The sequence below is a fragment of the Nuphar pumila genome, chromosome 2, assembly GCF_984573655.1.
Source record: "Nuphar pumila chromosome 2, dmNupPumi1.hap1.1, whole genome shotgun sequence".
Lineage (NCBI taxonomy): Eukaryota > Viridiplantae > Streptophyta > Magnoliopsida > Nymphaeales > Nymphaeaceae > Nuphar > Nuphar pumila.
The window spans coordinates 97,672,694-97,700,164 of record NC_143250.1 but is presented as its reverse complement, the minus strand read 5'-3'; the positions used below and the strand labels follow the sequence as shown (position 1 = coordinate 97,700,164).

Below are 27,471 nucleotides of genomic sequence, written 5' to 3'. Positions count from 1 at the left end.
GGGCGTAGTGGAGGTGGTTGTGGAGTTTCTTCGACGATATTTTTTGGAAGGTGGGTGATGGTCAATGGTAGTAGTAGTGGTAAGATGGATGGTGGTGATGGATAGTTCAAAATCATTATAGGGAGAGCAGTTTTCTGAGAGGTAGGTGGTAGTGGTGGTGAGATGGATGGTGGTGATGTTGAACTGGTGGGTGGCGGTGGGGAGTAGACTTCACCATTTTCTCTTGGTAGAAATATTCTTTCATAGGGGAAGGTGGAAGAATTGTTTCTTATCAAAAAATATATTTTTTAGAAAAAGTCTCAGAAATTTTGTGGTAATGATAGGGTGCTCCTGAAGTAACTACTCCCACCTAATAGAAGCTTTTAAATTTTCAAATTTCTTGAACTTTTTTTGTTGATCATGATCTATAAGCATTATTTAGTAGAAAACAAGTTTTGGATCTTGTGATTATAGCTTAAATGTATGTTTTTTAAGAACTTAAAAAAATCAGTGGTCATGACTTAAAAAAAAATATTTTTAAGTCCAAAAAACTTGACCCAAAGCATGATTCCTATCAAATAAACCGTGTTGAGTACATCCAGAAGGCTTAATTGAAAAGATACAACCTACAACCATGATTTCTACTATGTTGGAGAGCACCATAGCATTACTCTAATAAATTAGTGAAACAAAAAATGAAAACATGTATCATACAAAAGGAAAACACTTTGGGAAATGCATGAGAAACGTGGGGGAAATACATGAGAAATGTGTTTTCCAAATATGGGAAACTTGTTTCCTGTAGGGTAGAAAACACATTTTCATGATTTTTTTGGCATTTCCTAAATGTTTCTAAAATGGTTTCTTGAGAAACGTATTTTGCACCTTATAGCATTTCCGGTGGTTATGACATTAAAGGATGGTGATGGCGGAAAGGGGGAACAGAGAAATAAAAAAGAAAAAAAAGTCCATGTTTGTTTTAAGCATAATGGTATATATTTCTAATCATCACAATTTACATTGGTGAAATCCGGAGAAAAGAAAAGCCTTTCACCACACATGGCCATCTTAAACTTCCTTTCCTATAAAAAGAACAAGGAGTCATTGCAAATTGTCTAAGCTTGCAACACTGTGATTCTTGGATTTTCCGACTTTCCTGTGATTGAAATTCACATTGATAGCGCTTTTTTCATGTTTAGTAGAACATGAGAAAGTGCAAGTTTTGACTACCATTCGCACATGAGAATGTTTCTCCCTTGAATCATGTGAAGGTTGGTCACTGATAAGAACGACCTTGCGACCCGCAATCACAGCTTTCGGATTCTCGCTGTGATCGCTAATGCCATCTGTGACCAAAGCAAACTTGCCATAGAGAGGGGAACACCCCTCAAACAGAACTCAGCCAGGATAGAATTCCTTGGCCCGGATGCCATATGCAGGCATGCTCAAATAATACTCAGCTAGTTAGAATTCCATGACCGAAAACAAAATGCTAGAGGTTCATTACTTCATTACGTAATTCTCTTCTTTTTGCTTAGGATAAGCATTGCCATGTATCCTCCTACCTTAAATCAAGCATATATTTTCTACAGAAACAAGACAGATCCGTTTCTTTCCTTAATAATTTTAAATATAGTAATATATATATATATAGATATATATTACATAAAAAACAATTCATATCCAAGATAATTCGAGCCTCATGATTCCATATCAAGCCAAGAATCTTTAAGCTGTAGTTCAACAGGATCACCATAGCATTTGGCCTTAATTAGGCAAAAATGGGTGCACAACCCAAATGTAGAGGATACCCTGGTTGTCTTGAGGATATAACACAGACCAAGGCCTAGCCCTCTCCCTTGAATCAACAGACCCCACAATTTAGAACACTTGCTTATCCCCTCCTCTGCTTTCTCATTGATTTCTTTAATCTCTTCCACCAGAATGATTCCATCCGGACCTTTCTCCTCCATCCAATTTCTGGTCCTTGGCCAACTCTGCTCCTCTGCTGCCACCATCTCTCTAGCTAGCCTCATTGCCCCACCTTTCTTCCAATACAGACACACAAAGAAGGGTGCCTCTTGAATGTTTTGAACAATCTGCTAAGTAATTAACACAATCAAAAGATCAAAATTCAGAATCATGTCACTGTACGCGAGAAAAATCAAAATCTTGAATTAGGTATGCGATAAATTAGCAGAAAACTCAAAATCACGAACTGGGTGTGCTATTGCTTGCGTTCCTTTTGCTGTAGAAGTCGTTAATAGGTAAAGTTGGAAACTTGGAATAGAAAAACAAGTTTTGTGCAATAATTCACGTAGTCAAAGTTATATTCCTTTTTTTTTGCCCAAGCGTTTATTCAAACAAAACTCGTCTCTTGAAGACTTGAAGGAACAGATGTTTGCTTTTTCCATTCCAGTAATAAAAATCAATGGTGAATCAAAAGAAAAATAAAATAACAACATAAAAATATGTCTTCGATATCACACTCACTGTTGCTTCAATAACATATTGAGTTTTCAAACTTCTCAATAAGTTAAGATTCATTGAAAAAGGAAATAATTGCTTAGCCAGTGCTTAGTCAGGCCAGAAGAACAAAAGAACCTTTGAGACGAAGGAAAATCAAAGAGCGATCCTTTATTTTTTCTTTAGAACTATCTGTTTTGAATGTTTGTATAAATGGGATTTCTTGAAACTAACATTCAGAATTGGGAATTCAGCAAACCAAGGAAAAAAAAACAATATCCTGAATTGGGTGATCATACAACCAAGCATAAACCAGAATAAGAAAGAAGCATGGAATCCGGGACGGGGTTCCTGACCTCTGTTATGGACTCCCGCATCCAATGATCGAGATTCTTGGCGGACGCACTCGGCCGAGGCGAACTGGCTGCATCCTCCCGCCTGATCTCCCGGCCGATATCCGCCGCTACCTCGCCATTCTCCTTGCGACTATCAATTGCTTCTTCAATCCGAGATGCCGGTGTGTTTCTGCAGCAGAGAGTTCTGATCCTGCATTCCAGCATCAGCTTCTTCCCCGGTGTCCATGAGAGCGGAGAGGAGCCGGTCTCTACCTTCTCCCTCCGGCTCACACTACACCTTCCTTCCTTGAGAAAGGGAGAGCTCCCTCCCCCTATTGTACGGCATGACATGATCTGCCGTAGGAAGGGAAGGAAGGAAGTAAAGAAGGGAGGGATTGGCGTGCAACAACGGGTGGTAGAAATAGAAGCAGCTCTCTCTCTCTAAAATCTATCTTCCTCTCTATGTTCCCCCTCTTTCTGTCAAAAATCTCTCTCCCTCTCTATGTTCCCCCTCTTTCTGTCAAAAATCTCTCTCCCTCTCTATGTTCCCCCTCTTTCTGTCAAAAATCTCTCTCCCTCTCTATGTTCCCCCTCTTTCTGTCAAAAATCTCTCTCCCTCTCTAAACTGTATCTTCCTCTTTGTTTTCCTAAACTCTCCCTCCCTCTCTAAGCTGCATCTTCCTCTATGTTCCCCCTCTTTCTGTCAAAAATCTCTCTCCCTCTCTAAACTGTATCTACCTCTTTGTTTTCATAAACTCTCCCTCCCTCTCTAAGCTCTATCTTCCTCCTATCTATGTTCCCCTCCTCTCTCTCTCTAGTTTCCTCCCACTAAATTCTCTCTCTAAAATCCCTCCCTCACATTGGCTCCGGAGGGACGGGAGATAGAAGGATGATTGGCCACCTTTTATAAGAAGAATAACGTGGCAGCCACGTGTCTAGCCCGAGGTTGCATGCTCCAGCATGGGGCTGCCACGTTTGATTCTTGCGTCTTGTGAGCTCTTCTGCCAAGTAGGATTGCCAATATGGGGTTGGCCTGTTGAAGCCACGTCGTCGTTATGCCATGTAGATTGGTGATGCGGATGCGTGCGTGCCATGGTGCTTCAGGGTATAGTCGGTCATTGGGTTGGTCAATGATTGATGGTGAACTAAATAGATCAAAGGGCTAAAAAGAAGAGGTTTTAAACGTTAAAAAGGGGAAGATAACGTCTTAAAAGGAATCCATGACTATGAGAACATCGAGGAAGTGGGTAGGGCTGGTAGATGAGCCTAACAAACTGAACAGGGCATGTTTGGGTTCGGCTTGTGTTCGTGTCTGATCAAGCTGAGCTTGTGCCTGCCAGCTGAACACAAGCTGGCTTTTGTAAAAGCATTCCATGCTATTTATACATGGAATATATATTACACTTAAGAATGTATATTTTATATTACACTTAATACTTTATATTTTATGTATACATTTTTTACACATCCTTTTCTTTGTATATATATATATATATATTTGCATTATTATTTTTATATATTATACTTAAAATATATATTATATATAAAAAATGATATATTATTTATACTAGCTCTCTCGAGCTGAGCTGAACACCCTATGTTCAGGCTCAACTCGTTTAAGCTAAACAAGCTGCTCATGGCTCCGCTCGCCAGCTATACAAACTGATCACAAATGAGTTCATGATGAGCCAAACCGAGCCGAGTCATGAGTTGCTCAGTTTTGTTTACCAGCCTAGTCGAGACAAGCAAAATCTTATTGAAGAGTAATTGCAAATTAAGAGTTTTTGGTGCAATTTAGCCGGTTAAATTAGTTTTTAAAAGCATCACATTTGACGGGCTAATGACAGCTACGACCTAGCCCTATCAAGTTAGGTGTGAAGGTTCACAAGACTTGAGCAGATCATGAGTAGAATTCTAAAGCTACAAATATCAACTATATTTTGAAAGTATTTTTATCATGACATTTTGAAAACCGTTAAGTTTTCTAACGATCATTTGTTCTAAAAGTATCATGATCTTGTCACAGTGTCATTACTTTTCATTTTTTATGGCTTTTATATCTTTATATGTTCTACGTATTTTTAAATTTTACATAGGTTTTTCATTTTAAAAAATAAAGATTTTAATATCCAGAAGGTTTTTCCATCACAAACAATAATGAAAACGGATCCAAAAGGAATTTAAGTTTAAATCACTCGAAATCTGGGATCACTAGGACCAAGCTGACTCCATAACTTTGGTCACAACTATTGTCGACATTTTTTGCGATTTTGTCATGAGATTTTCATGGACGGATATTATACCAAAAAAAACATAATAGTTTCAAAATATGACTTATTTTGAAAATATTGTGTAATCTTGCAATTTTCAAACTATCATCAGATTTTTCTCTACTAGTGTATCTTTTATATTTACAGGAAGAAACTACTTCCAAAAATAGAGACCTAATCTTGCTGGCTCTGCCTGCCCTACTTACGGTCATTGTTCTGGGATTAGAGACCTAGTTGTGCTGAAAAAACCCTACTGTACATATGGTTGCTTTTTCGATGATATAAACCAGAGTTATCAGAAGCACCTAGGTAAGTAATAAAGCGCGTTTCGAAAGCGCAAAACGTCATGCTTCCGAAATATGCGGGGAAGCACCATTTTTTAATGGGAAGCACACTTCATTTTTATGAAAAACATGCTTCCCTTTTATGGGAAGCGTGTTTTTCGTCATGCTTTTCCGTGCTTCTTCCTTGCTTTCTTTATTTTTTCAAAATTTTTTATATTTTTTTCGCTTCTCTCCCGCTTCCTAGGTTACTTCCGATTCACTTTCTAAGTTGCTTTCGAGACGATTCATGTTTCGCTCCTAAGTGATTCCACGCTTTTCGCTTTCTAAAATTTTGAAAGTGCCTTGCTTCCTGCTCCCGCTTCCTCAACTGGCAACCAAGCTATAAACCCAAACACTCCTTGTCCTAAGTGAAACACCCAGCTTCGGCTTAGCAACCGCTTACCCCCCTTTACTTTTATCCCTTTCTCTCATTAATGCAAGGAGTTTGGCTATTATGGAAATGACCCCCTGACCACCTGTTTTGTATGTAACCATACTTGTGAAATGTGGCCCTTTGTTACCTCACACTCAAAGAAAACATCTTTGGTTTGAAAGGGCCACTTAAAAAAGACTCATCTCGACACTAAAGCTAGTTTTTTGTGTTTATTATGTGGGTCCCACCATATATTTCACCTATTGTTTCACATTTTTTTAAGAAGATGGTCTATTTCCTATTTTCTATGAAACAGAATTTCTTTCTTAAGAAATGCAGCAAATAGTTTGATTCGTCCATATGAAATAGATTTTTATTAATAATTGTAGCCATTTTTATTTTATCTCAAAAAAAAAAATCGGGGGCGCTGCCCCTAAACCCCCGACTATCACACAAATCTTTTTTTTTTTGGATTATCTAGCTAGGGTTAAGCAGATCCCTAACAATACAAAGAAAGATTGGTGGTTAAAAGGGAACATGTTTGGTCACTTACCACCGTGGTAGTTGCCCATGTGGTCAGCAGGGTCCTGTGTCAAGCTGAAAGCCTAGGATCAAATCCTGTTGGCACATGGGACTACTGATTGCTTTATCATGGTTGGGGCACGTAGGGTTGGGTGGTCGTATCCTCAACTCTGAGTTTTTCCTCACAGGAAGGCGAGCTCATTAAGTGTCCTGATTCTCAGTGAGGATTTTCCTTCGTCGTCAAAAAAGCATCTGCATCTTACGAAATGCAAGTAAATGGAGTCGAATATGGGCTAAAATCCCATTCATTGCCATACTACGGGAGCTGTATTACAAGAGCCCCATTTTAAGATTTTAGATTAAAACCAACCCCTGGCAGGGAATATTGACCAGAAATGAACCTAAGCTTGAAAATTTCGGGGCGAAGCCGCGAAGAGGATGACGTCCTCACTTGTTATAATAACTGATGAAAATTTCGAAAAAAAGGAGAGATCCTCGTCTTCTTCTTCGTTGTTGGTCATAAGGAATCACTTTCTCCATTTCAGACTCTTTCTCTATCGGCCCCTTTAGATCGGATGGCCCAGAATAGTCGCGAGGAGAAGGCGTCATCATCGTCTTCGTCGGATGGAGGTGGGCGGCGGGGGACGTGCGTGATGGGGTGCCGGCCACACCGGAGGTGCACCCGGTGAATCAGCAGGCCGACACTTGGGTCGCCGGAGAGGCCATGGATCCGGCGAAAGGCGGAGGAAGAGGAGGGTGGTACGCCAACTACTGCTACTCGGGTGGTCCGGCGTCGGGAAGCGTGCATTACCAGCAGCAGGCGCCGAGCTACAACCCTTACGTGCAGGCCTCCCCCGTCCCCAACTCCACCGGAAAAAGTTCAGTCGCCCATTCTCTCTCTCTCTCTCTCTCTCTCTCTCTCGTCTCTCTCTTTCTCTTTCTGTATTTTGTTTTGTTGGGAACTTGGGTGTGTGAGTTCTGTGACTTTTTTGATAAAAGATTATGAAACTTCTCTCTATTTTTATTGTTGGGTGTGGAGTTTCGTGACTTTTCTGATAAAAGCTCATGATCTCTCGCTGTTTTTTTTTGTTGGGTGTGGGAGTTCGATGACTTTTCTGATAGAAGATTATGAAATATTTCTAGTGGTAGCTGCCTATCACCTTTTTAGCCTACCGCCAGCTTACCACCAGCAAATAGGTGTTTCTGTGTTGTTTTTTACAAATCCGACCGTAGAGGTGTTCAACATTGTCGATTTGCTAAAAAATAACGATTGGATCATGTTCTTTCCATAAGATACATGATTTTTAAGCAATGAATATTTATGAAAATTGTAGACCATCGATTTTTAAATCTTATAAAAACCTTCATGCGTGTAGAATTAGGCATGTAGATCGCATAAATATGGTCAGATTTGAAAAAAAAAAAAAAACTTCGAAAACCAAGTAGGTTTGTGAATCTGTGTAAAGAACGATGAAGATTTGGTATTCTTTCAGGTCGGATGGATATGATCCCGAGCATGATGAATAAGTTGGGGAAGAAGATCGATGAGACTTCCAGGAAAGCTGAAGGATACGCCGAGAACGTGTGGCAACACCGTGAGCAATTTTTTTTTTCATATTTAAAGATCTTCTAAGGATTAAATTAGAAAATATATGTTGCGTATAAGATTTCATTGATGACTGTGATGCAATGCATTAAAAATGTTAGATCGTGGATGGAAATGTAATAGATTAAACTCTTGAAGCCAGGAGATATATTATATATTATATAAAATGAACGACCATGTGAATTCAATCCGACAACTGAGATGCTTGCACGTCAAGACATGTCATACGACCATGTGAATTCAATCCGACAACTGAGATGCTTGCACGTCAAGACATGTCATGGAGTGAAGGAAATTATATGATTTTTTGTGTGCCTTTTATAAAATTATAATATATTTTTCTTTAGAAGGGCAGAAGCTGTAGGAACTGTATACCAATAAAATAAGAAAAGTGTCTGTTTACCTCAATTCAATCTTCTGAGTTCTTCCAACAATCCTTTTAGATCAAGTTGGATTAACAGCATCTACTATTTGTTTATTTTTGTGCAGACCTTGAGCTGCTTTTTGTTAGAACAGGGAATTCTAATCTATGTGAGTTATGCGTACTTCTGCGTGCAGACACACAGACACATTCATGCATATAAAAGGCATAATTGCCATCTTATAATCACAAATCTTAGCTATACGGTTGGACTACGAGCAGCTTTTTCTGAGAAACAAGGATTGCATCAGTTTAATGGAAACAACACACACATCTTTCCAAAGACTTAATGAATTAAGAAAAGCAAACTCTACCTTTCTATGCACACCCTGGCAACCAGCAATAAACGATTGTGGCAATGAAGTGACACAATGAAGGACATGTTTCTAAGGGATTGAGTTATATAATCTAGATCAAGGAGCTAGGAATTTGTGGCAACAAAGTTTAAATTGAGAAACTGTAATTTTGTACCAGCAAAGCACACTATAGACATGCAGCCGTTGACTTCTGACCTCAGTTTATCGTTTGTCCATGCATGAAGGTTCAGTTGTGTTCAACTTTGCTTTGAAACACCAGTTAGATGTAAAGCATTCTTGTCTCAATATGATTAAGAATCCATCAACTTTTGTGGAAGGTATAAATTTTTTGTGGATAGAAATTACGAATAAGAGTTACTGATGCTACAACAATTCCATACAGAGATAATTGGTAGGCATATTAACATAAACCCTGTTGGTCCTGAAAGCCTCATCAGCATCATAGGATTAACCATGAATTATGTTGAAATGTAGAGAAGCTTAAAGCTTGACTTATAGATAACAATATGTATACAGGATGAAGGTTTGGATAGAAAAACTTTTTGTAAGCAGTCAAAATTTGGACCATTCTATCACTTTTTTCTGGATATTAGTCAATACATTTTCTTCAACTGAACATGACAAATGTTTTCTTTATTGGGATTTGAAAGAACATGTGTAAATAGGTCATGGTCATACCCTCTTTGATGTAGTTAATGAGACATGAAGTTGAAGCGGTCTGGATGAAGAAAGGCTGTCTATGGTGGGAAGTATGTATGTCGAGGATTGGTTTAATAGAGTTTTTTCTTGTGATTTCGGAGGACTCAAGTTGATTACTTCACTAAAATGGTATAGACAGTTTGCTTATTAGTCTATTATTACATGATGTTATCTAGTAATCTTGCCAGTTTTGAGACGAGTAAGCAGAAAATGATGATATTCTTTCCCGCAACTTCCTTTGGCTGTATTAGAATTATATTGTATGTATAAAAAATATTTCTTTCCTGGAAAGAGAGAAGTTGGAGGTCTACCAACACTAGATAAAAGTGCACCCTTGGGGATTGTAGTTGTTTGAGATGAGCTGGAAGCCATGGAAGGAAGGTCCTAGCATTTCATTTGTTGGGTTCTACTCCAGTATGCTTTAAGTTGTTGACTCAATTGCAATGTTAGAATAGGTATATCTTGTTTGACTAAATAATGGTCAATTTATTGGTTTAGAACCAGGCATGTCTTTGTGACATAGATGAGTAACTAAGGTGGTTGAATGTAAAAACCAAAAAGTTGGTGTCTTTTGTGATAAGTGATATGTTGACAGTTTTTTGTTATTTGCTCTATTTCTTCTTTGTATCCTTCTTAATGAATTCATTTATTTTGTTTTCGTGAGACATTGCAATGTAGTTGTGTCTATACTTGTAGTCATTTGCACATAATATTTGATTTTTCTTTTGGAAAACAGTTATTCTTTACCAATAATGTGGTTGACTTTAGAATTTTGAGCTGAACTGTAAAATATCACCCTAAAGGGGAAAATCTTGCACTGCGAACAGAAGCCTGGTTTCGCATGTAACCATGACCTTTCTCAAATAAATTGTGATCAAATGATGAGTAGAATCACAGGTATAACGAAATAAATCAAATGGGAAGAAACTGAAGATGGTTTATCATTTAATCAAAGAAACAAGGAGTAAATGAAGTCTTGTGCTTGGCATTACAGTGAAAGTTTATAGGAATCTCTCTCTCTCTCTCTCTCTCTCTCTCTCTCTCTCTCTCTCTCTCTCTCTCCAATTTAGTCCTTTCCTGATCTTGGAGATTTTCATGAGAGTTGATTTTTTTGATAAATCATCACTTGGTGGTATATTTTATCTGGCTGAAGCATGTAACTACTATTACATTAATGCATAAGGTTTTGCTGTTCTTTAGTATGGTTCAGCAATCTATTTTTTTCTGTATTGTATTGTGTTCTTTTTGTTTTTCAGGTGATATTCTGTACTTACGATTTTCATTTGTAATTTCATGGTTGCTTATATGAGAACAGTGAAAACCAGTCCCAATCCCGCTGATGCAGCCATGGGAAGACTTGCTCAAGGAACAAAGGCTCTCATGGAAGGTGGACAGGACAAGATTTTCCGACAGACATTTGAAACCTTGCCAGGAGAGCAGCTCCAAAAAGCATTTGCTTGTTTCTTATCAACTTCATCAGGTCCTGTCATAGGAACATTGTATTTATCTACAGCCAGGCTTGCCTTTTGTAGTGATAGTCCACTGTGTTATAGTCCACGCCCAGGGCAGCAGGAGTGGACTTACTACAAGGTATTCTCTTTGTATGCATTAACATGCTCTGTTTGAATTAACTAGAAAATTGAGGTTTAAAAGGAATAGTGAATCTGTATTGAACTGAATGTTTTGTTCTAATTTTCTAATTGATTTGTCGTCATTTGCGCATAAAGATGAAAGCTTTTCTTGGCAAATACCAAGAGCTGGAATTTAGAATCTCTACAGGATAATAGTGCCTTTCCCCATGTTAGATGGAGTTTTTTTTCTTTTAATAAATGATACCACCTTCTCATCTATCTGTTCAATTGATTGATTTGTTGATCATGTAACCTGAGGAGTAGAAATACCAGCAATTAGTTATGTTATGGCTTGTGAAGTGCTTATCTGACCCACATGCATGGGTGATAAATCACTGGAGGCTAAAAGCAGGAATTCATTTTGATATGTCAATCAAGATGCCAACCTTTATCAAGTTGTGAGGCAGGGAAAGCCTCTCTGAGTGCGATGGCCATGTGGAGAAGAAAAAAAAACTTTTAATTGACTAACCAGTAAATTCTGATATATCTGATCAATCACCTTCAATAATTTAGTGAAAATTTAGTGTTGTGAAATCCCCTATCTTGTTCTTAAGTGTCCTGAAGAAGTTGAATTGATAAATGATTTTTTTTTCTGAAGTGAATGAACACATTCATCCTCATCAATGAAATCAGGTGTCTGAGGGGTTGCATTCTCATTATGGAACAATTTATACTTTAACTCAAGATGTAAATTAATTTGCATTTTTCTTTCTAGTTTTGGTTGGAGGTCGATTTTGTCATCTGTTGGCTGATGTGCACCATTTTATACCTTATATGCAGGTAATTCTGCTTCTTGAACAGTTAGTTGCAGTGACCCCTTCTTCAAACAGGTTGAATCCTACTGAAAAGTACATTCAAATCATCACAAGAGATGGCCATGAATTCTGGTTTATTGGGTTTGTTTCCTATGACCAAGCACTACATCATCTCACTGAAGCGCTGCACTGTTCAGGAGCTTTTCACACTTAAAATTTGCAAACTAGGCCATCTTGCTTTAGCATATGTATGTGGTATGGCTTCATCTTATATAGAGACAATCTTATATAGAGACAAATAAGGTCAATATATATGCTTCAATAAAATATATATTTTTTCAATTTTATTGTTTACAGTATGTATTCTTTGAATCCATCTTGTCTGTCACTAAGTTTATATGGAGCATGAAGCATTCTACAAAAATTAAAGATTGGAAATTACCAGTTAAACTCTAAGCAGCCAGTTCTGTTCTGGTGCATCATGAATTGCTGAAGCTTACAAAGGTTTACACGGCTGCATTCTGAACTTAAGCCAATGGATTAAATTTTTCTGAGTTAACTATATCTCCTAGAAATGATACAACTGGTGATCAATAGGTAATAGAAAAGGGTATTGAGATTGAAAGCAAAGGAGCCACAAGAAAGTCTGGGCTTGCAATCCCAAATCCTTTTCCACATTCTGATACTTTGGTTCTAGAGACTACATGAAGACATTGTAGAGACTTTCCTGACTTACCTGTCTTCCCTTGGTTCAATGAGAAAGCCCAAGTGTTTCATATGGAAGGCCATACCTTCTAAGGGAGAAATATGTGAAGGTGTTCTTGCATCATTGCTCTTTCTCTACCACAACAATCTTTTGCGAGAAGAATGACAATGGGAAAGACACATTTTACTGTCACATGCATGTGCACGCAAACACATAAATGCGTGCACCAACGGGCTCTGCTTGTCTGGTAGTAGCAGCTAGTGCACTTCACCTTGTGTTGCGATGTTGCAGGTTCAAAACCTAATGGTATAGTTGTATAACTGGTAGGGGTCTGCCTAACCCCAGCTTGCCTGTAAAAAAACACATAAATGCAAGCATGCATTAGACATGCAGGGTGAGGAAGTGGATGGCTACTGTAATGGGCAAGGCCAAACTGCATAACTAGAAATATGGTGAATTGCCACTGTTTTTAGTGTTGAGATGGTATCTATCATAAACTAAAAGCAGACAGCAAAACAATTTTATATTAAAGTTACCGAGGTGATATCCCATGTGGTAAGCGGGGTCCTATGTCAAGATGAAGGCCCAGGATCTAATCCCTCTGCCACATGGGGGTGGCTGTTGTTCTGGTAGGGGGCGGCCTAACCCCAAATTAGCTTTCAGAAAAAGAAAAAAAAAAATTTATATATATATATATATATATATATATATATATATATATATATATATATATATATATATATATATATATATATATATATATAAAAGTTACTCTCTTTGGTTTACGTAATGCCAAAATTTCAATGCTCAAATACTTTATATGATATTCTAAAAGTGCCTTGAAAGTAGATGTGTTTGTGACCTTTTCTAAATAAAGTAGTTTGTTTTTTCTCAAGAAAGCAGTTTTCAAGGGCGCTCTTTCCAACGCCTTATGAATTGGTAGAGGAGTTGACGAAATCAGTTGGAAGCTTTTGGGGGCAGGGGACGAGGTCTCCACCTCTGCCCCTCTCAAAATTTTGCCCTCCATTCAGGCATGGGTTTTGATTTTAATCTCCATCCTCAGTCCATTCCTCGTTTCATGTCCTCGATCCCCAGTCCAAATGGGGTGAGGCGAGGCGTGCCTTTATTTCTCCGATCCTTCTGTTGTTGCTGCCTTCTGCCTTTCACTTTTCAAAACAGAGAGAAATGAGAGCTCGCACAACTCATTATTGGAGAAAGAGTTTTATGTTAGGGTTAGGAATATATATATAAGATTTTATAATATGTATAAGGCTATAATAGTAATTTTTTTAATAGGAATCGAGGACGGGCGGGGGCAAGGGTAACTCCATCCCCACACTGGTTTTGATTTTAACCTTCATCCCTGGTCCATTCTCCGGTTTTTGTCCTTCATCCCTGGTACATTCCCCGGTTTTTGTCCTCCATCCCCGGTCCATATAGAGCGTGGCGAGGTGGGACCTGTTTCCCTAGGAGTCTATTGTGAGGAGCCTACTGCGAGTAAATGAAGCCCTGCAGGGTGTTTTTCACAAATCTGACCCCACCGATGTGTTTAATATAATCAATTTGCTAGAAAGTACACTTGGATCATGTTTTGTGATGAAAAACATGAATATTTCAGTTTGAATATTTATAAAAATTATGAGCCACCAATTTTAAAACCTTATAAAAACTATCACGTCATAGAGTCGCCTAGTCAGTGATCCAAGAGTTTATTCCTATATGCATGTATGCATCCTACCCCTAAATTGTCCAATCAAATGATCTGATGGTTAGTATAAATTGTCTTTCTTTATTAAAACAAAAACAAAAAGATAGGTCGATGACTTGAATCGACCATCGTTCGATTCAAGCCATCAATTAGATCTAACATAGCATTTTTTTTAGTTTCCATTTTTTGTTTTTATTTTATTTTGTTATTTGGTCTTAGTAATTAGAATCTTAATTCATTTTATTTTCTACTAATCTGATTAGTTATAATTCAATTTTTTTAGAAATTGTTAATTAGAATAGTGGTTTAGTTTAGAACAATAGTTAGTTTAATTTTCTGAGTTTTCATATTTTTTCCTGATTTTGTTTCATGTGTATCTGGAGTTTTCAGACACATTTTGTGAATCCGTAAATTGGGTCGGATCTCTGGACGAGCCTATCTGCATTCTGCAAATTTTTGTCAGATTTTGATTCCTATTGATAGACTGCCGTATCATTTTACGCAAATCTATCTAGAAATGCCTATTTTTTTGCTTTTACTGTAACTTTTTTGTTAGCATAAATATTTCGTGAGTTTCATGTAGAATTCTTCAATGTTGTAAATTGTGTCGGATTACTAAGTGCATCAGGAATCAATCTGGAAATTTTTGTTCTGATTTGATGCAGTTTACCTATCCCTTCTACAGATTTACGAAAACCTATCATGACAGGAAATCGTGAAATCATGTAGGACAAAATTGTCTTTTTTGCATTTATTTATTTTTGTTTTGTGAATTTCAGTGGTATTGTCATGTTCTAGAACAGAGGACACTATGTTCCAAACCAGATTCCAACAAAATCACGTTGGGATATGTGTTTAGAGTTTTATTCTTTTCTTTTAGTTTAATGTTTTCATTTTGGCATTTTAAGAAGTAACTGAGTCGTGTAGTAGTTCATGTTTTGTTTGCTTGTTTTTTTTTTTTGCAGGTGGCTGCCATGAGCTAGAGGTGTGGTGTCTAAGTGGGCGTACGAGGATCAAGCACCTGCAGATTCAGATCTTAGTGCTCGAGTAGAGGCGACTTCTCTATTTTTATTTTTTATTTTTTATTTTTAGTTAAGTAGGGCCTTAGGCCGTATTCATTGGGTTGTAATTAATTTCCTTTCTGCTCTCAACGTTGTAATAGATTTTTATGCATTTGTTTGTTGCACTCTCTTTCATTTTTTTTATTCTTAAGGCAATAAAGGCGTGCTTTGTTTGGAATACAAAATTTTTCATCCTGTTCCCTGAGTTCGACCTGGATCTCACTCTTTGTGTGAACCGGTTTTTATTATTTGGTGTTCGGTTTACACAAACGTTTTTATCAAAAATATCTTTTATAAAACGTACACCAATGGTCACAACCAAGAGTGCCACTTGCAGAACTCAACGATGTGGCGATACGACGAGGTTTAGACCAAAAGCTGATTGAACCTAGTTTAGGTCCAACTAGGTTCAAACCTACCTCAAGTGGGTTAGGTTAGGTCAAATGGGTTAGACCTACAACTAGGTTCAGTCTAAGTTAGGTGAGTTCAAGCTCACCTCAAATAGGCTCAGTCTAAGTCAAGTGGGTTTGACCTAGGCTAAGACCAAAATAAAGAAAGAGAGAGAAAGGCTAACCTAGTAGGTCATGTTGACTTGACTTAATTGGGCTTAGCCTAGGCTAGGCAACTCTAAGCTCACTGCAAGTGGGTTTGATCTAAGACAACTAGGCTTAACCTAGGCTAGAACCAAGAGAGAGAAGAGAGAAAGATAAGAGAGAGATGATTGAAATTTTTTCTAAAAGGAGGGAGTCTCCTCTTATTTACAGGCAATAATATGGATCTTAGATCCACATGAAGTCTGGGTCAGATCCAAATGACCCACTAATCCAAGATCTAAATTTAGTGGCAAAGTAACTAAATGACATCTATGTCCCTGTGGGGCTCAATTAATAATTCCATAGGATATTTATATGGGGCCCACAAGATATTTTTGTAGGGTCCACCAACTATTTTTGTGGGGCCCGCATATTTTCGAGGATTTGCCAATATTTTTCATGAAAAAATGTGAATACATCATTTTCTTCATATTGTTGAGAATAAGTGATGTAGAGCATCCAGATAATTAGAGCATTGAAGACGAGTTGGATGTAAATCCAACTCTTCATACCATATTCAGGATATGATACCCTACAAGATCGAATTTCTTTTCGACCTATTCGAGTCCCAATAGATCTTTAAAGTGACTCCTTGATTTTGGCATATCTCAATTTTTGAGAATTTTGTTTTTAGCTTTTCAAAATTTACCTTATATGGTAATTCCATTTTTGCGAATATTGGAATCAGTTCTGTGTTTTTTTAGGTGTCGGATCTTATGGATTCCGATAGTTCTAGTGTTCGATATGCTTATTTTAGGGCACTAGAGGGTGTATAGGATATCAGGGTAGTTTTTAATTTTTCTTTAGCAATTTTATTTTTCTCTAAAATGGTTTGAAATTCATTTGCACGAATTGGATCTTAGACCAGATCTAATTCGTCTTAAATGGATCCATATTGGCCCTCTCATGGATTGACCAATATGGACCCAATTTGAACTTGTTTGACTAAAGTCAAGAGAAGTGTAGCTTGACTCCCTATTGGTGCAGATAGAGGTGGACTTAAAGTCTCTTTAAGCCCAAGCCACCTACAAGGTGGCCAATAGAAGAACACCTCCTTCTTGACCATCCAAAAGAAAGTATTTTAAATTTAGCCTTCTCATTAGCCACTAAGAATATGGCCTCCAACATGGCCAATGAGAGGTTATGCCACATTTTTTCTCCCTTAAAAGAGTCTAGAAAAAAGGAAGAGGTGGTCTTCTCTCTTTGCTGGAAAGTTTGCTGAAGAAAAATCATGGTAGATCTTCCCTAGTTGTCTCTTACATTGGAACGTTTTGTTGAAGCTTGTTGCAGCCAGACCGTGGTGCAGACCATAGCTCCATTTGGGTGTGAAACGGAGCTGCGTGTGAACCTATTCATGTGTCTATAGTAGCTGTTCAAAATCTGTTTCAACCATTGTGTCCACTTCCTTGTCTGTGGTGTCCTTGTCGAGTTAGAAGGGAGTAGATTTTTTGATGTTCGTATTTGTGTGAATCTTGATACTTTGTTGAAACTTTACCTTGTGATTTTTAATTGGGTTTTCTTAAACTTGCCTTAGTTTGAACTAGTTATATATCTTATTTGATCTAAGACGTTACCTTCTAAGCATTGGATCTTGAATATAATTTTCTTTCTAGTTTATTTGCTATTTGTGGTTTATTTATAATCCTTACTTAGTCTCACCGGAGTTGAAATAAGGTGGAAGGGATTTGGCATTGGAGAATATACTTTAGAAGTGTTTGTGTATGCAGGTTGAACAATAAACCCCTAACATTAAAATTTGGATTAAACTAAATATATTGTTGAATCGTGTAACACCATTCAGTTCTATGATTGTCTCTGTACCAGACACAGTCACACTAATCGAGGCATAACTTTTAATCTACTTCATAAAAACTAGCGTATGATAGCTTGTTGGAAAGCTAACATTTGTGGCTACAACTTATATGTTTAGAGAATTTTTTGATTTATTTTTTTAGTTATAAAAACTAGTTTAAAACTGAGAAAATAGTCACTTGGGTGAGAGTCGAGACTGTAACAGTCTGACCCCTTGTTTGGTTCGTAATAGATTTATCTGAACATCGATTTAAGTGATTTTTGTTGCTCCGATTTGATAATTAATTTATCTACAACTTTCATGTTAGACAAATTTTCTAAATCAATCGTCTGTATGGTCAAAAGTATATTGAAACAGACAGAATAGTCTCACGAATGATTGTACAGAACTATACCAGTCCGCCGTCTTGCTCGGGTTGTATCGGAGTCAGCCGGCATCCGATTTGAGTGATTTCAGTTTCTCTTGTTTCAAAACTAAATTTTCTACAACTTTTATTTTTGGATCATTAACTGAATCCATAAGAAACTGTCTTGTTCTTACCTATCTATATTGGATAGTTATAGCAGATCCACCTGTGAACACCGACCCATTGGTCTGGTGTCTAGTTTGTATCTCGACCATCAGCGATCGTATTTATGAGTTTTGGGACTCAGAAAAAGCAATCTGTTATCTATAATATTCATTTTGGTGTTGTCCTTCCATTTGGATCGCAACAGGGTCCAAACACTCTCGTATTAAAAACTATCAATTTTTCAAGTTATCCCGTTTAGCTTCCGTGCATTAGGATTCATTTGGATCTTGGATCATGGATCGACTCCTTGCCAAATCCACATCACTAAGCGAGTTGGCTCATTGAATTCTTCTAATTTTGTCCAGAGAGAGAGAGTTACGTCTCTCTGACTGTTTGAGCATATATCTCTAAAGATATATATGTTATAAGTATAATTGACTCGTTGAAATTTATTTGTTTCACATTTTGGGTCAATATGATAATTTTTCATAAAATACCTCTTAGTTTTATTCATAATTTATACTAAAAAATTATGGGTCTTACACCTAGATATAAGGCTGGTTTGATCTAATCTTAAGTCATCCACGAACAAACAATCTGGATCTCTGCTTTCATCATCCTATATTCTACATGCGGGTGATGTTTCATCCTAAACAATTAGCTCGAGTTCTAGGGCAGGTTTGGTTTAGGTGAGTTGGGTGCGGGTGAAGTTTAGGTATGGATAGGAGGTAATGAATGGATTGATTCTTTTGAGACTGGGTCAACAAGATTTGGGTTTAGGCTATCAGAATTTAGACCAAAATCAAGGGGTTGGGTCCACTCCAGAGGTTGGACACCTTGAACCGAACCCAAAGCACCCAAAACTAGGTCATTAGGGATCAAAATCGGTGGAAACCGACCTAGATTCTGATCCAAAATGCCCTGAATCGGGTTTGGGGTGTTAGAATCGGGCAGAAACCCAATTCCTGGTCGAAACCAATTTTGGAAACAAGTTCGGTTAGGAATCAATTCACGGGAGTGCCCTCCACCCTACTCGGTCGAGTGAGGAGGTCCCCATGTGGGTATCCCTCTCAGATAGTCTCCTACCTGAGTGGAGAATCTAGAGAACCAGTTATCTGAACCGTGACTCTAGAGAAACCAGATTACAGGTTGGTTCTGGGTTTCCTAAACCGAGCCACACCCATTTGAGCCCGGTTCAAGCCCATCATCAAGCATTTGGGTCCAGTTTCAAAGTTCCAGTTTCAATTTTTGTGTCAAAACTCGGGTTTGGCCCAAACATACCTATTTATAACTGGATTTGGGTTTGGAGTGCATCAACAACATCAATTGGAGCAAGAGGTCCCTATCGCTTGTTCATGGACTTCTTCAGATTGGATCAAACTTGCCCTAGAACCATTCGATCTAGATCAATATCAGAACACATATGACTATGAATGGTTCAAGAAGAATGTTTCAAGTTTTCATATACATATTGAAACAAATCTAGCTCGGTTTACTCAGTTTGTGATGCAATATAAGGATCCAGGTCTATATTCTGGACTCATAACCCACATGGTGAAACAAGATTGAAAAAAATGCAAGCGAAATCCAAACTTGAGGGCAAGAACAGAGCAAAAGACCCGAGTCCATAAGGATCCATTTGGATCTATTTTAACATTTTTGAATATTTTTTTTATTTGGATCATTTTTTCGTATTTAGATCATTTTTGTAATGGATCTTGGATCCAATATTCAAATTTAATTAGATTAAGATAATTAAAAAGAGTTTTTTTTAAGAGTTTATCAAATTAAGTAGTTTACTTAGATTGAGATTTGGAGGCCTCATTTATAAAAAGATGAGAAGCCTATATAGAATTCAGTTGAGAGTTCAAAATTGAGAGCTATTTTTCAATATTTCATTTTCAATTAAATTTTCTACAATTTTCCTGTTTTTTAGTTCTTTTCTAGTATTTCTTGCTTTTCTCGATTTTAGTAGGTAGAAATAGCCTAACATAGTTTTCTCGTAAATCAATCCCCTTCAATTTCCATCACGTACTTATAAAGAGCAAACAACTTATGTGAGGAAACTACCCGTAAAGCCTGAAGGTTTCCATGCTACCGTGACACAAACGCCCCTAAAAGCAAAGCAATGGAAAAGGGGGGGACAAAGAAGTGGGAAAACTACTCGCAATAAAATTACATTAGATACATACATTATCTCGAGCTGATGACAAGCAGATTGGAATACATTTACATGAAAACTAATCGGCTTTCCTGATCGTGGTATCAAACGGATGAGCTGCAATGGATCCTCAATTTTGTTGATTAGCCTGTGATACCTTGCATGAACATTGTACAAGCACATGAGGCAATAGTTCCTGAGGTTTAGGCTTCAGATGGACGCCGAGTAACCATGTCATCTTTGTTCAAGAACAACATGCTGCAGTTCAGAAGGATATAGTTCCCAATTATCAAATTTGTAAAATGCCTGTGCTTCAGAAAATTAACCATATTTTTCTTTCTATATAAAAAGTTCATACCTTTATCTGGGTCCTGTTGTAGGTATAGGTAACATGCACAAGTCCATCACTGCTCTGTATAACAGCTGGATAAGAAAATTCCATTGCTAAGTTCTCCTCTAATGTCAAAACATCAACCCAGGAATCCCCATCATCTTTCGAGAGTGCCACTTTGAGCACACCTCTAGAAATTGTGTTATAAACGAGCAAAACACGTCCGTCTTCCAGCTTAACTCCATCTATGCCTGATTAACATGCCTTTGTTGGTTAATTCATAACAGTGATTCGCATTCGCGTCGCATATACACCTACAAAAATGCATAAGGAGAACATTTTGATTGTGTTATATGATTCACTTACCCGAGTTTGGATTGGCAAGCTCAGTAGGTCTTGCATAAGTCCAGGTAACACCTCCATCATGGGAGTCGGAAATGCAAACTCTTCCTATTGATTCGAATGACCTCAATAAGACACGGATTGTTCCATTTGCAGTAAGAAATGGAACAGGTTGTATCACACTTAATGGTTCATCCTTGATATAAATTGGGCCGTACTTTCTCCATAAACGTCCGTTATCTGCCATGACCTGCAGAAATATTGACAGACTACATAAAAGAGATCACCTTTTATTTTCTAGTATGCAAGAAAATAATCAGCTCAAATTTACCTCCACCCATGCACCCCAAGAATTCCAACTTTCAACAGATGATCCACAAAGCAAATACCCATTCTCCAACAAGATAGGCTGGAAGCAGTGGATTTATCAGCAATTATTCCTAAATAATGAGTATAATAAATGTTTTATCTGTTTTTGCCAGAGGGGAATGTTGTAACCTTATTCTTGATTGGTCCCAGAATACCCGGTGGAAGCTGTTCTCTGTCTGTCCAGGTGAAGCCACTGTCAAATGACCGCTTCATGAAGCCACTCCATCTGAAAATCATTTCACTCTCGGTGAGTATGGTCCTCAGATATAAATGGATAACTATACAATGCTTTAGCTGCTTAAATTTTTTTAAGAAAATTAGTTCTTACTTTCGAAAGTTTGTGTTTAATCACTGGACTATGATGCAGCTGATATCTAATTTCAGGAATTAAGTTTTTGGACCTTTGATATTGTTCTAAAAATCTCAAGCCCACTAATGGAAGGACATAGCATCAGGTAGTCTGAACTAGCATACCAAATATAGTTGGTCAGAAAGTTTAAAACGAAGAACAAAATTCAGGATTTAATTCTGCTAATGCTTCTGTTCTCAAACTGGCTAAACCTGGCAACCACAAATTCTTTAACCAATGCTCTCAAAATCATCATCCTGCTGAGGAGATTGACTGACAAAATGTCTTTAGGATGTGCCTATTTTCAATACAGAGAAAGTTCTAATACGATATACAAGAAACACATGGAATGAAAGGATTTAATGACACAAAGGAAGAGGAAACCTATGAAATTCAAAAGGATGAAGTATTTATTCACTTGAAGACATAACATCACACTTTTAGATGCTGAGCATTTAACATATTTGATGCCTTTTTTTGTTGCTCTCATAAAATTAATTTTGTTATATGTGGATATCTGCTTTCAGTCCAGGTCCAACAGATCCAAGCCCAGAAAGTTTAGGGAATTTGCAACATTTAAATACTGTAAGAGAAGTTGGATTTTAGGGTTCCAAAGTGGTATGAAAAAATGAACAATAGCAGATATTGCGCCTGAGCATGAGAACAAAGATAGCATGCTTGACATCAGGAGGCTTCGTTTGAAAATGCTTCGCCTATTAATCTATGGATTTGAATGTTAAATTCAATTGTGTGTAGAGAAGTGGTTAAGGCATCAATTAAAGGGCTTCAACCACCAAGAGAGGTGGGGATGACGATGGTGTAAGGGAAGAAAGAGCAGTGGCATCCACATGGTAACTTTCAAACTCATGGCACAAAGTCAAGGTAGCCTTATCTTCCAATTGAGCTATAAGTTGATACAGAAACGGAAAGGATGATATAAATCTGTAATAGAAATAAGCTTTATACAAGTGAGGAAGAGGAACACCTATTTTTCAGGGTGACAAAGAGTTGAACTTGAATCATATTATGAATCCATTAACCTTGTTCACGGAGAGATAAATGGGAATCCAGAGACCACAATAGCATCCACCAAGAAAAGATGAGCATGAACTAGAAGAAATGAGCAGAACAAACAACCAATGGTTGCAGGAAATGAAAAATTGAGAATCATTACGGATTTAGTAATTGGAGAAAACACCAAGGATGTTTCTAACCAGAAACCAGAACAACGCTCGCCTTTGTAGCAATGCACAAACATTAAATAGATGATCTTTTCATCTATAAAATGGTGAACATCTTACTTTTGAACATCCTGGCCAATCTTATAGAACAGAAGCACCTCACTAGAAGGCAGCCTGAAAAGAACTGGATTCCACATTGGAACATCTGGTTGTTCATCCACTGCTTCGGGGAGACTCCAATGTCCATCCTGAAAATGGAGTTTGAGTTTATTCCAAGTATAAAAACCACTCAAGAAGAATTTTTATGTATATAAATGAATAATCAAATGAAGTTGTTAGACAATCTAAGAAACGTATCATGTACACAAGAAACCCTCCACATAAACATTTTTTTTAAATATAGTGCAAGAGAATGCATCTTTATCTTTAGGCCCTGTTTGGAATCTGGTAGCTGGGATGGGCGTTTATGCATTTGGTGTTCCCAAGGTAAAATCTTGGTCAAACTACCTTGGTGGTCCCGTTTGGAATCTGGTAGCTGGGATGGGAGTTTATGCATTTGGGATGGGAAGTGAGTCCCTTTCTCGTTTGTATTTACACTAAAGAATGGATTTGGCAGCTGCCACTTCTTCAAATGCATAAACGAGCATGATTCCATCCCAGCTACCAGATAATAAACAGGGCCTTAGTTTCAATTATCAAAGAAAACCTATGACCCCTAGAGAGATAATGCATAAGTAAGCAGATGTAGCAATATTCAACACACGAACAGTGGAACAGAAGCAGAACAGCATAGCAGGAGAAGGTGTTGGACAGCAGGCTACAATGTTTTGAGATATTGAACAGGTCCAATTGATAAATGGTAAGAAGGCCACTACTTCATCTTGCATAGACTATTTATCATCTAACCCCTTTGGTCATATCCATACAGCAACAGCAATACTATCATAAATGACAAGGCTCATGGTCGTTAGAAAAAAGTGCAACACACAAAACCATCACAAATGACAAGGCTCACCATATATCGCTGCAACCATATCTTCACGTCAGGCGTACCCTCTGCAGTACCTCCAAAATACGCGACCAGAAAATGATTCCTCCCAACCTACCCAATTCACCACAAAATCCAAGAGCAAAAATGCAAACTTCCTTCTTCAGAAAAATAACAAAAAACCAAAAAAAAATCCTAAAAACAATCGCTTCCCAGCTTGAATAGCGTCATTTTCTACAAAGAAAAAAAACCATAAAATTCGTTGCCCATAAACCCCAAAGCCCGAAACAAGGTTAAAATAATCATCCAGAAAATGGTTCTTCCTACACACAAGATTTTAAGACAAAAAAAGAAATCTAAGATGGTCTTGATATATTGTTCGAGGCCTATCACAGCACTAATAACAAAGATTGGCACGATACAAGTTAAAAGAATTACAAAAAGAAAAATACCACTCTAGATTTGGGAGATTGTGGAAAGTGATATGAAGGGTTCTAAGGTGACCAAAGTTGCAGCTCTAAACAAGTAGGAACAAAGAACAATACTAAGGCCGAACCCACCCAGTTGCATAAAGCTTGATCTTAAAACCAAGCTATAAAAAAGGAGAAGAGAAAGAAGAGAAATGGAAGGACAGAGTCCCACCTCGACGATGGTGGAAGCGTGGCAGCTGTTGAATGGAGCCTTATTGGCCGAGAATGTGAACTCCTCCTTCAGAACCATCCAACTCCCCACACCAACCTTCCCCATCCTCGGCCCGGAACTCAGAAACGAGCTGCTCCTCAGACGACGCTCCTCTTCTCTACATAACCACCACAAAAAAAAACACCCCAAATACTTCAGAATTTCCTTCCAAACCTAAAGAATCACTCGGAAAGAAAAACAGCCAAGAAAAAAAAACGACAAAAGCCATGAATTTTTACTCTATTGAAGAGAACAGATCGATAGTACCTCACGGAATTGATGGTGGAGGGTTGCTTGGCAGAGACGAGGATCGAACCTCGGATGAACTTGAGATGGGTGAGCTCCTGAAGGTCGAGAAGAGGAGTGAGGACGATGAAAGCGAGAAATGGGAGGGACAAGAGGAGCTTGCAGAAGAGAAACGCCATCGAAGAGACTCTTGATTAAGCTCGTAGATTCGCATCGACGGCGTTGAGTCTTATCATATTCCGGCAAATAGACGGGAAGAGTAATCGAGAGAGAGAGACTTCGGACTACGGAGTGCGCCATTTTCTTTTTTTAATTTTAATTAGTGATTTTTTCAAATGGGATCCCACCTTTCCGGACAAATACCAAATTCAGACAAATTTTTTTAAAAATCTGAGAAAAGATATCTGTATTTCATTTAAACTGTACAAAAGGGATCTACAGTTCTATTTACTCTACCCAGGTTAACCTTCAGTTAAATGTGATGAAAAAACCAAAATCACCTGCGTATTTTTTTTTAGTCAATCTGGGGTTAGGCGGACCCCTACCAGTTCATTGAATTAACATGGCAATTAATTATAAATCACTTATTCAAAATTGGGTGCCAATCTAAGGGTCGATCCTTCCAAGATTTTCTTTTTTAAAGGCAAGCTGGGGTTAGGCAAACCCCTACGAGATATACAACTGTACCATTGGGTTTTGAACCTCCAACATCCCAACACAAGGTGACCTGCACTAGCTGCTCCAACCAGACAAACCGAGCCCCCCGTTGGTGATCCTTCCAAGATTTGATCATACCACCACTAACTAATTTGGCTACCACTTCTTTTAATTATTAGAAAAAGAAATTCCAAGGGCGGGGTTCGGTACTTTTTTATTTTTTATTTGTTTATTATCATCTTTAAATTATAAGAAAATCCAGACGACGTGATCATGGGATCGATGATTTTCTTATAGCATGCAAAAAAATTTAAAAATAAAAAAGGTGAGCTGAAATTATTAAAACAACCCTATTGGGTCTTATTAAAATGGTCCGCTGCTAGTCAAAGTGGATTTATGAGGCTGTTGACAACTTTCTCCTTTACTCTTTAGTTATTTTAAATGACAAAAGTAACACTCCCTAGATATCTACTGCCCTTGCCCTCCTGGATTCACTATACCTTTCTGGACGCTATTCATGTCCGAAGAATCCATGAAAAAATTATTTTATTTTTATTTTTATTTTTATTTTTATTTTTATTTTTATTCGGAGAAACAAACAGCCTCAAAGGGCTGGCTCAGCCTGTCGTACTTACAGTTTCTGTCCATGTCAACATAAAACTTCACAGGCTTACCCCTTTGACCCTAGGTAGTCATCAAGCTTTGGCTTATGCAGGGGTGACGCTCATGAGATTTGAACCTAGAACCCATTACACTAAGTCAAACCCTTTAGGTCTATGAAAAATTTATTATGCTTTCAAGTAAATTTGGTGTTTTGGTAGGCTAAAAGAAAAACAACCCCATTAAAAACCTCACATTTGCATAGGTAACTCGATCAATATGCGTTTCAAATAAAATGTATCCAAAACATTTTTAAGTCTTCACATACCTATACTCATAACTCCGCGCCTGTGTATAACTGTCTAGTTATACACTGCCGGTCCCAAGCCCGGATAAAAGAGGAGGGTTGCGGTAGGCCTTAGACAGCCAGCATAAAAACTTAGTCGTACCCTATGAAAATGAACCAACATGAGAATTTCGTTGGGGCGTTTCCTACTGAGCGACACGCTGTACTCTCTAGGCTCGGAGGCAGTGATAAATGGGCAAGGGTTGCTAGGTCGTCGCCCAGAAGCGACGCGTCACATCGGTGCCCGGGTGTGGTGTCAAATAGGCAAGGGTTCCCTCACTTTGTTGGACGGGTGGGGGTAAAGAAGTTAGTCCAAGACCATAAAATTAGGTTAGCCACTTGGAACATAGGGTCTTTAACTGGTAAGTTGGTAGAGTTAGTAGATTTTATGTATAGGAGAAAGATTGATATTTTATGTCTACAAGAGACCAAATGGGTAGGTGAGAAAGCAAAAGTGATAGAACCTTGGGGATATAAGATTTTGTATACAGGAATAAACAGGAATAGGAATGGAGTAGGGATTGTTATGAGTCGTCAATTTATAGATAATGTAGTTGAGGTCCGTAGGAAGGGTGATAGAATTTTACTTATTAAATTAGTATTAGGTACGGATATTATTAATTTTATTAGTGTTTATGCACCTCAAGTAGGTTTAGATGATTCCATTAAGCATCAATTTTGGGAAGATTTAGATGGAGTAGTACAAGGGATATCTTATGGAGAAAAGCTTTTCATCGGTGGTGACCTTAATAGACATGTAGGCATTAGTAGGGATGGATTTGAGAGTATCCATGGAGGCTATGGTATAGGAGAAAGAAATGAAAGTGGAGAAAGGATTTTAGATTTTTGTTTGTCCTATGATATGATCTTAGCAAACACTTGGTTTAGGAAGAGGGAGTCTCACCTAGTAACATTTAAAAGTGGGGTTAATACGAGTCAGATAGATTTTTTCCTACTTAGAAAGAGAGATAGGGGTTGTTGCATCGATTGTAAGGTTATACCAGGAGAAAGTGTAGCTACACAACATAGAGTCTTAATTTTAGATCTTAGAATTAGACAATGCCGCAAAAGGGATAGACATAGGATAGATCCTAGAATTAAGTGGTGGGCACTGAAAGGAGCTAAACAAGG

The 27,471-nt window shown here is 37.9% G+C and overlaps 3 protein-coding genes across 3 annotated transcripts; 1 reads left to right on the top strand and 2 right to left on the bottom strand.

Annotated features, from left to right (window-relative positions):
• Positions 1 to 930: 930 nt before the first annotated feature.
• LOC149846319 (uncharacterized) lies at positions 931 to 3,323 on the bottom strand. Its single transcript, XM_089997945.1, has 2 exons — positions 2,802 to 3,323; positions 931 to 2,078 (listed from the first exon to the last, which is right to left on the bottom strand). Exons 1-2 carry the CDS (start codon positions 3,129 to 3,131, stop codon positions 1,680 to 1,682), a joined length of 729 nt encoding a protein of 242 aa, XP_089854071.1. The 5' UTR covers positions 3,132 to 3,323; the 3' UTR covers positions 931 to 1,679.
• Positions 3,324 to 6,992: 3,669 nt separating this feature from the next.
• Positions 6,993 to 12,039, top strand: LOC149846318 (GLABRA2 expression modulator-like). The gene is made up of 4 exons (XM_089990968.1): positions 6,993 to 7,146; positions 7,762 to 7,863; positions 10,627 to 10,901; positions 11,723 to 12,039. The coding sequence occupies exons 1-4, from the start codon at positions 6,993 to 6,995 to the stop codon at positions 11,909 to 11,911; spliced, it is 720 nt and encodes a 239-aa protein (XP_089847094.1). The 3' UTR covers positions 11,912 to 12,039.
• Positions 12,040 to 20,241: 8,202 nt separating this feature from the next.
• On the bottom strand, positions 20,242 to 24,530 carry LOC149846317 (BNR/Asp-box repeat family protein). The gene is made up of 8 exons (XM_089997944.1): positions 24,453 to 24,530; positions 23,838 to 23,924; positions 22,943 to 23,070; positions 21,422 to 21,518; positions 21,255 to 21,332; positions 20,948 to 21,173; positions 20,609 to 20,832; positions 20,242 to 20,508 (listed from the first exon to the last, which is right to left on the bottom strand). Exons 1-8 carry the CDS (start codon positions 24,528 to 24,530, stop codon positions 20,485 to 20,487), a joined length of 942 nt encoding a protein of 313 aa, XP_089854070.1. The 3' UTR covers positions 20,242 to 20,484.
• Positions 24,531 to 27,471: the final 2,941 nt, after the last annotated feature.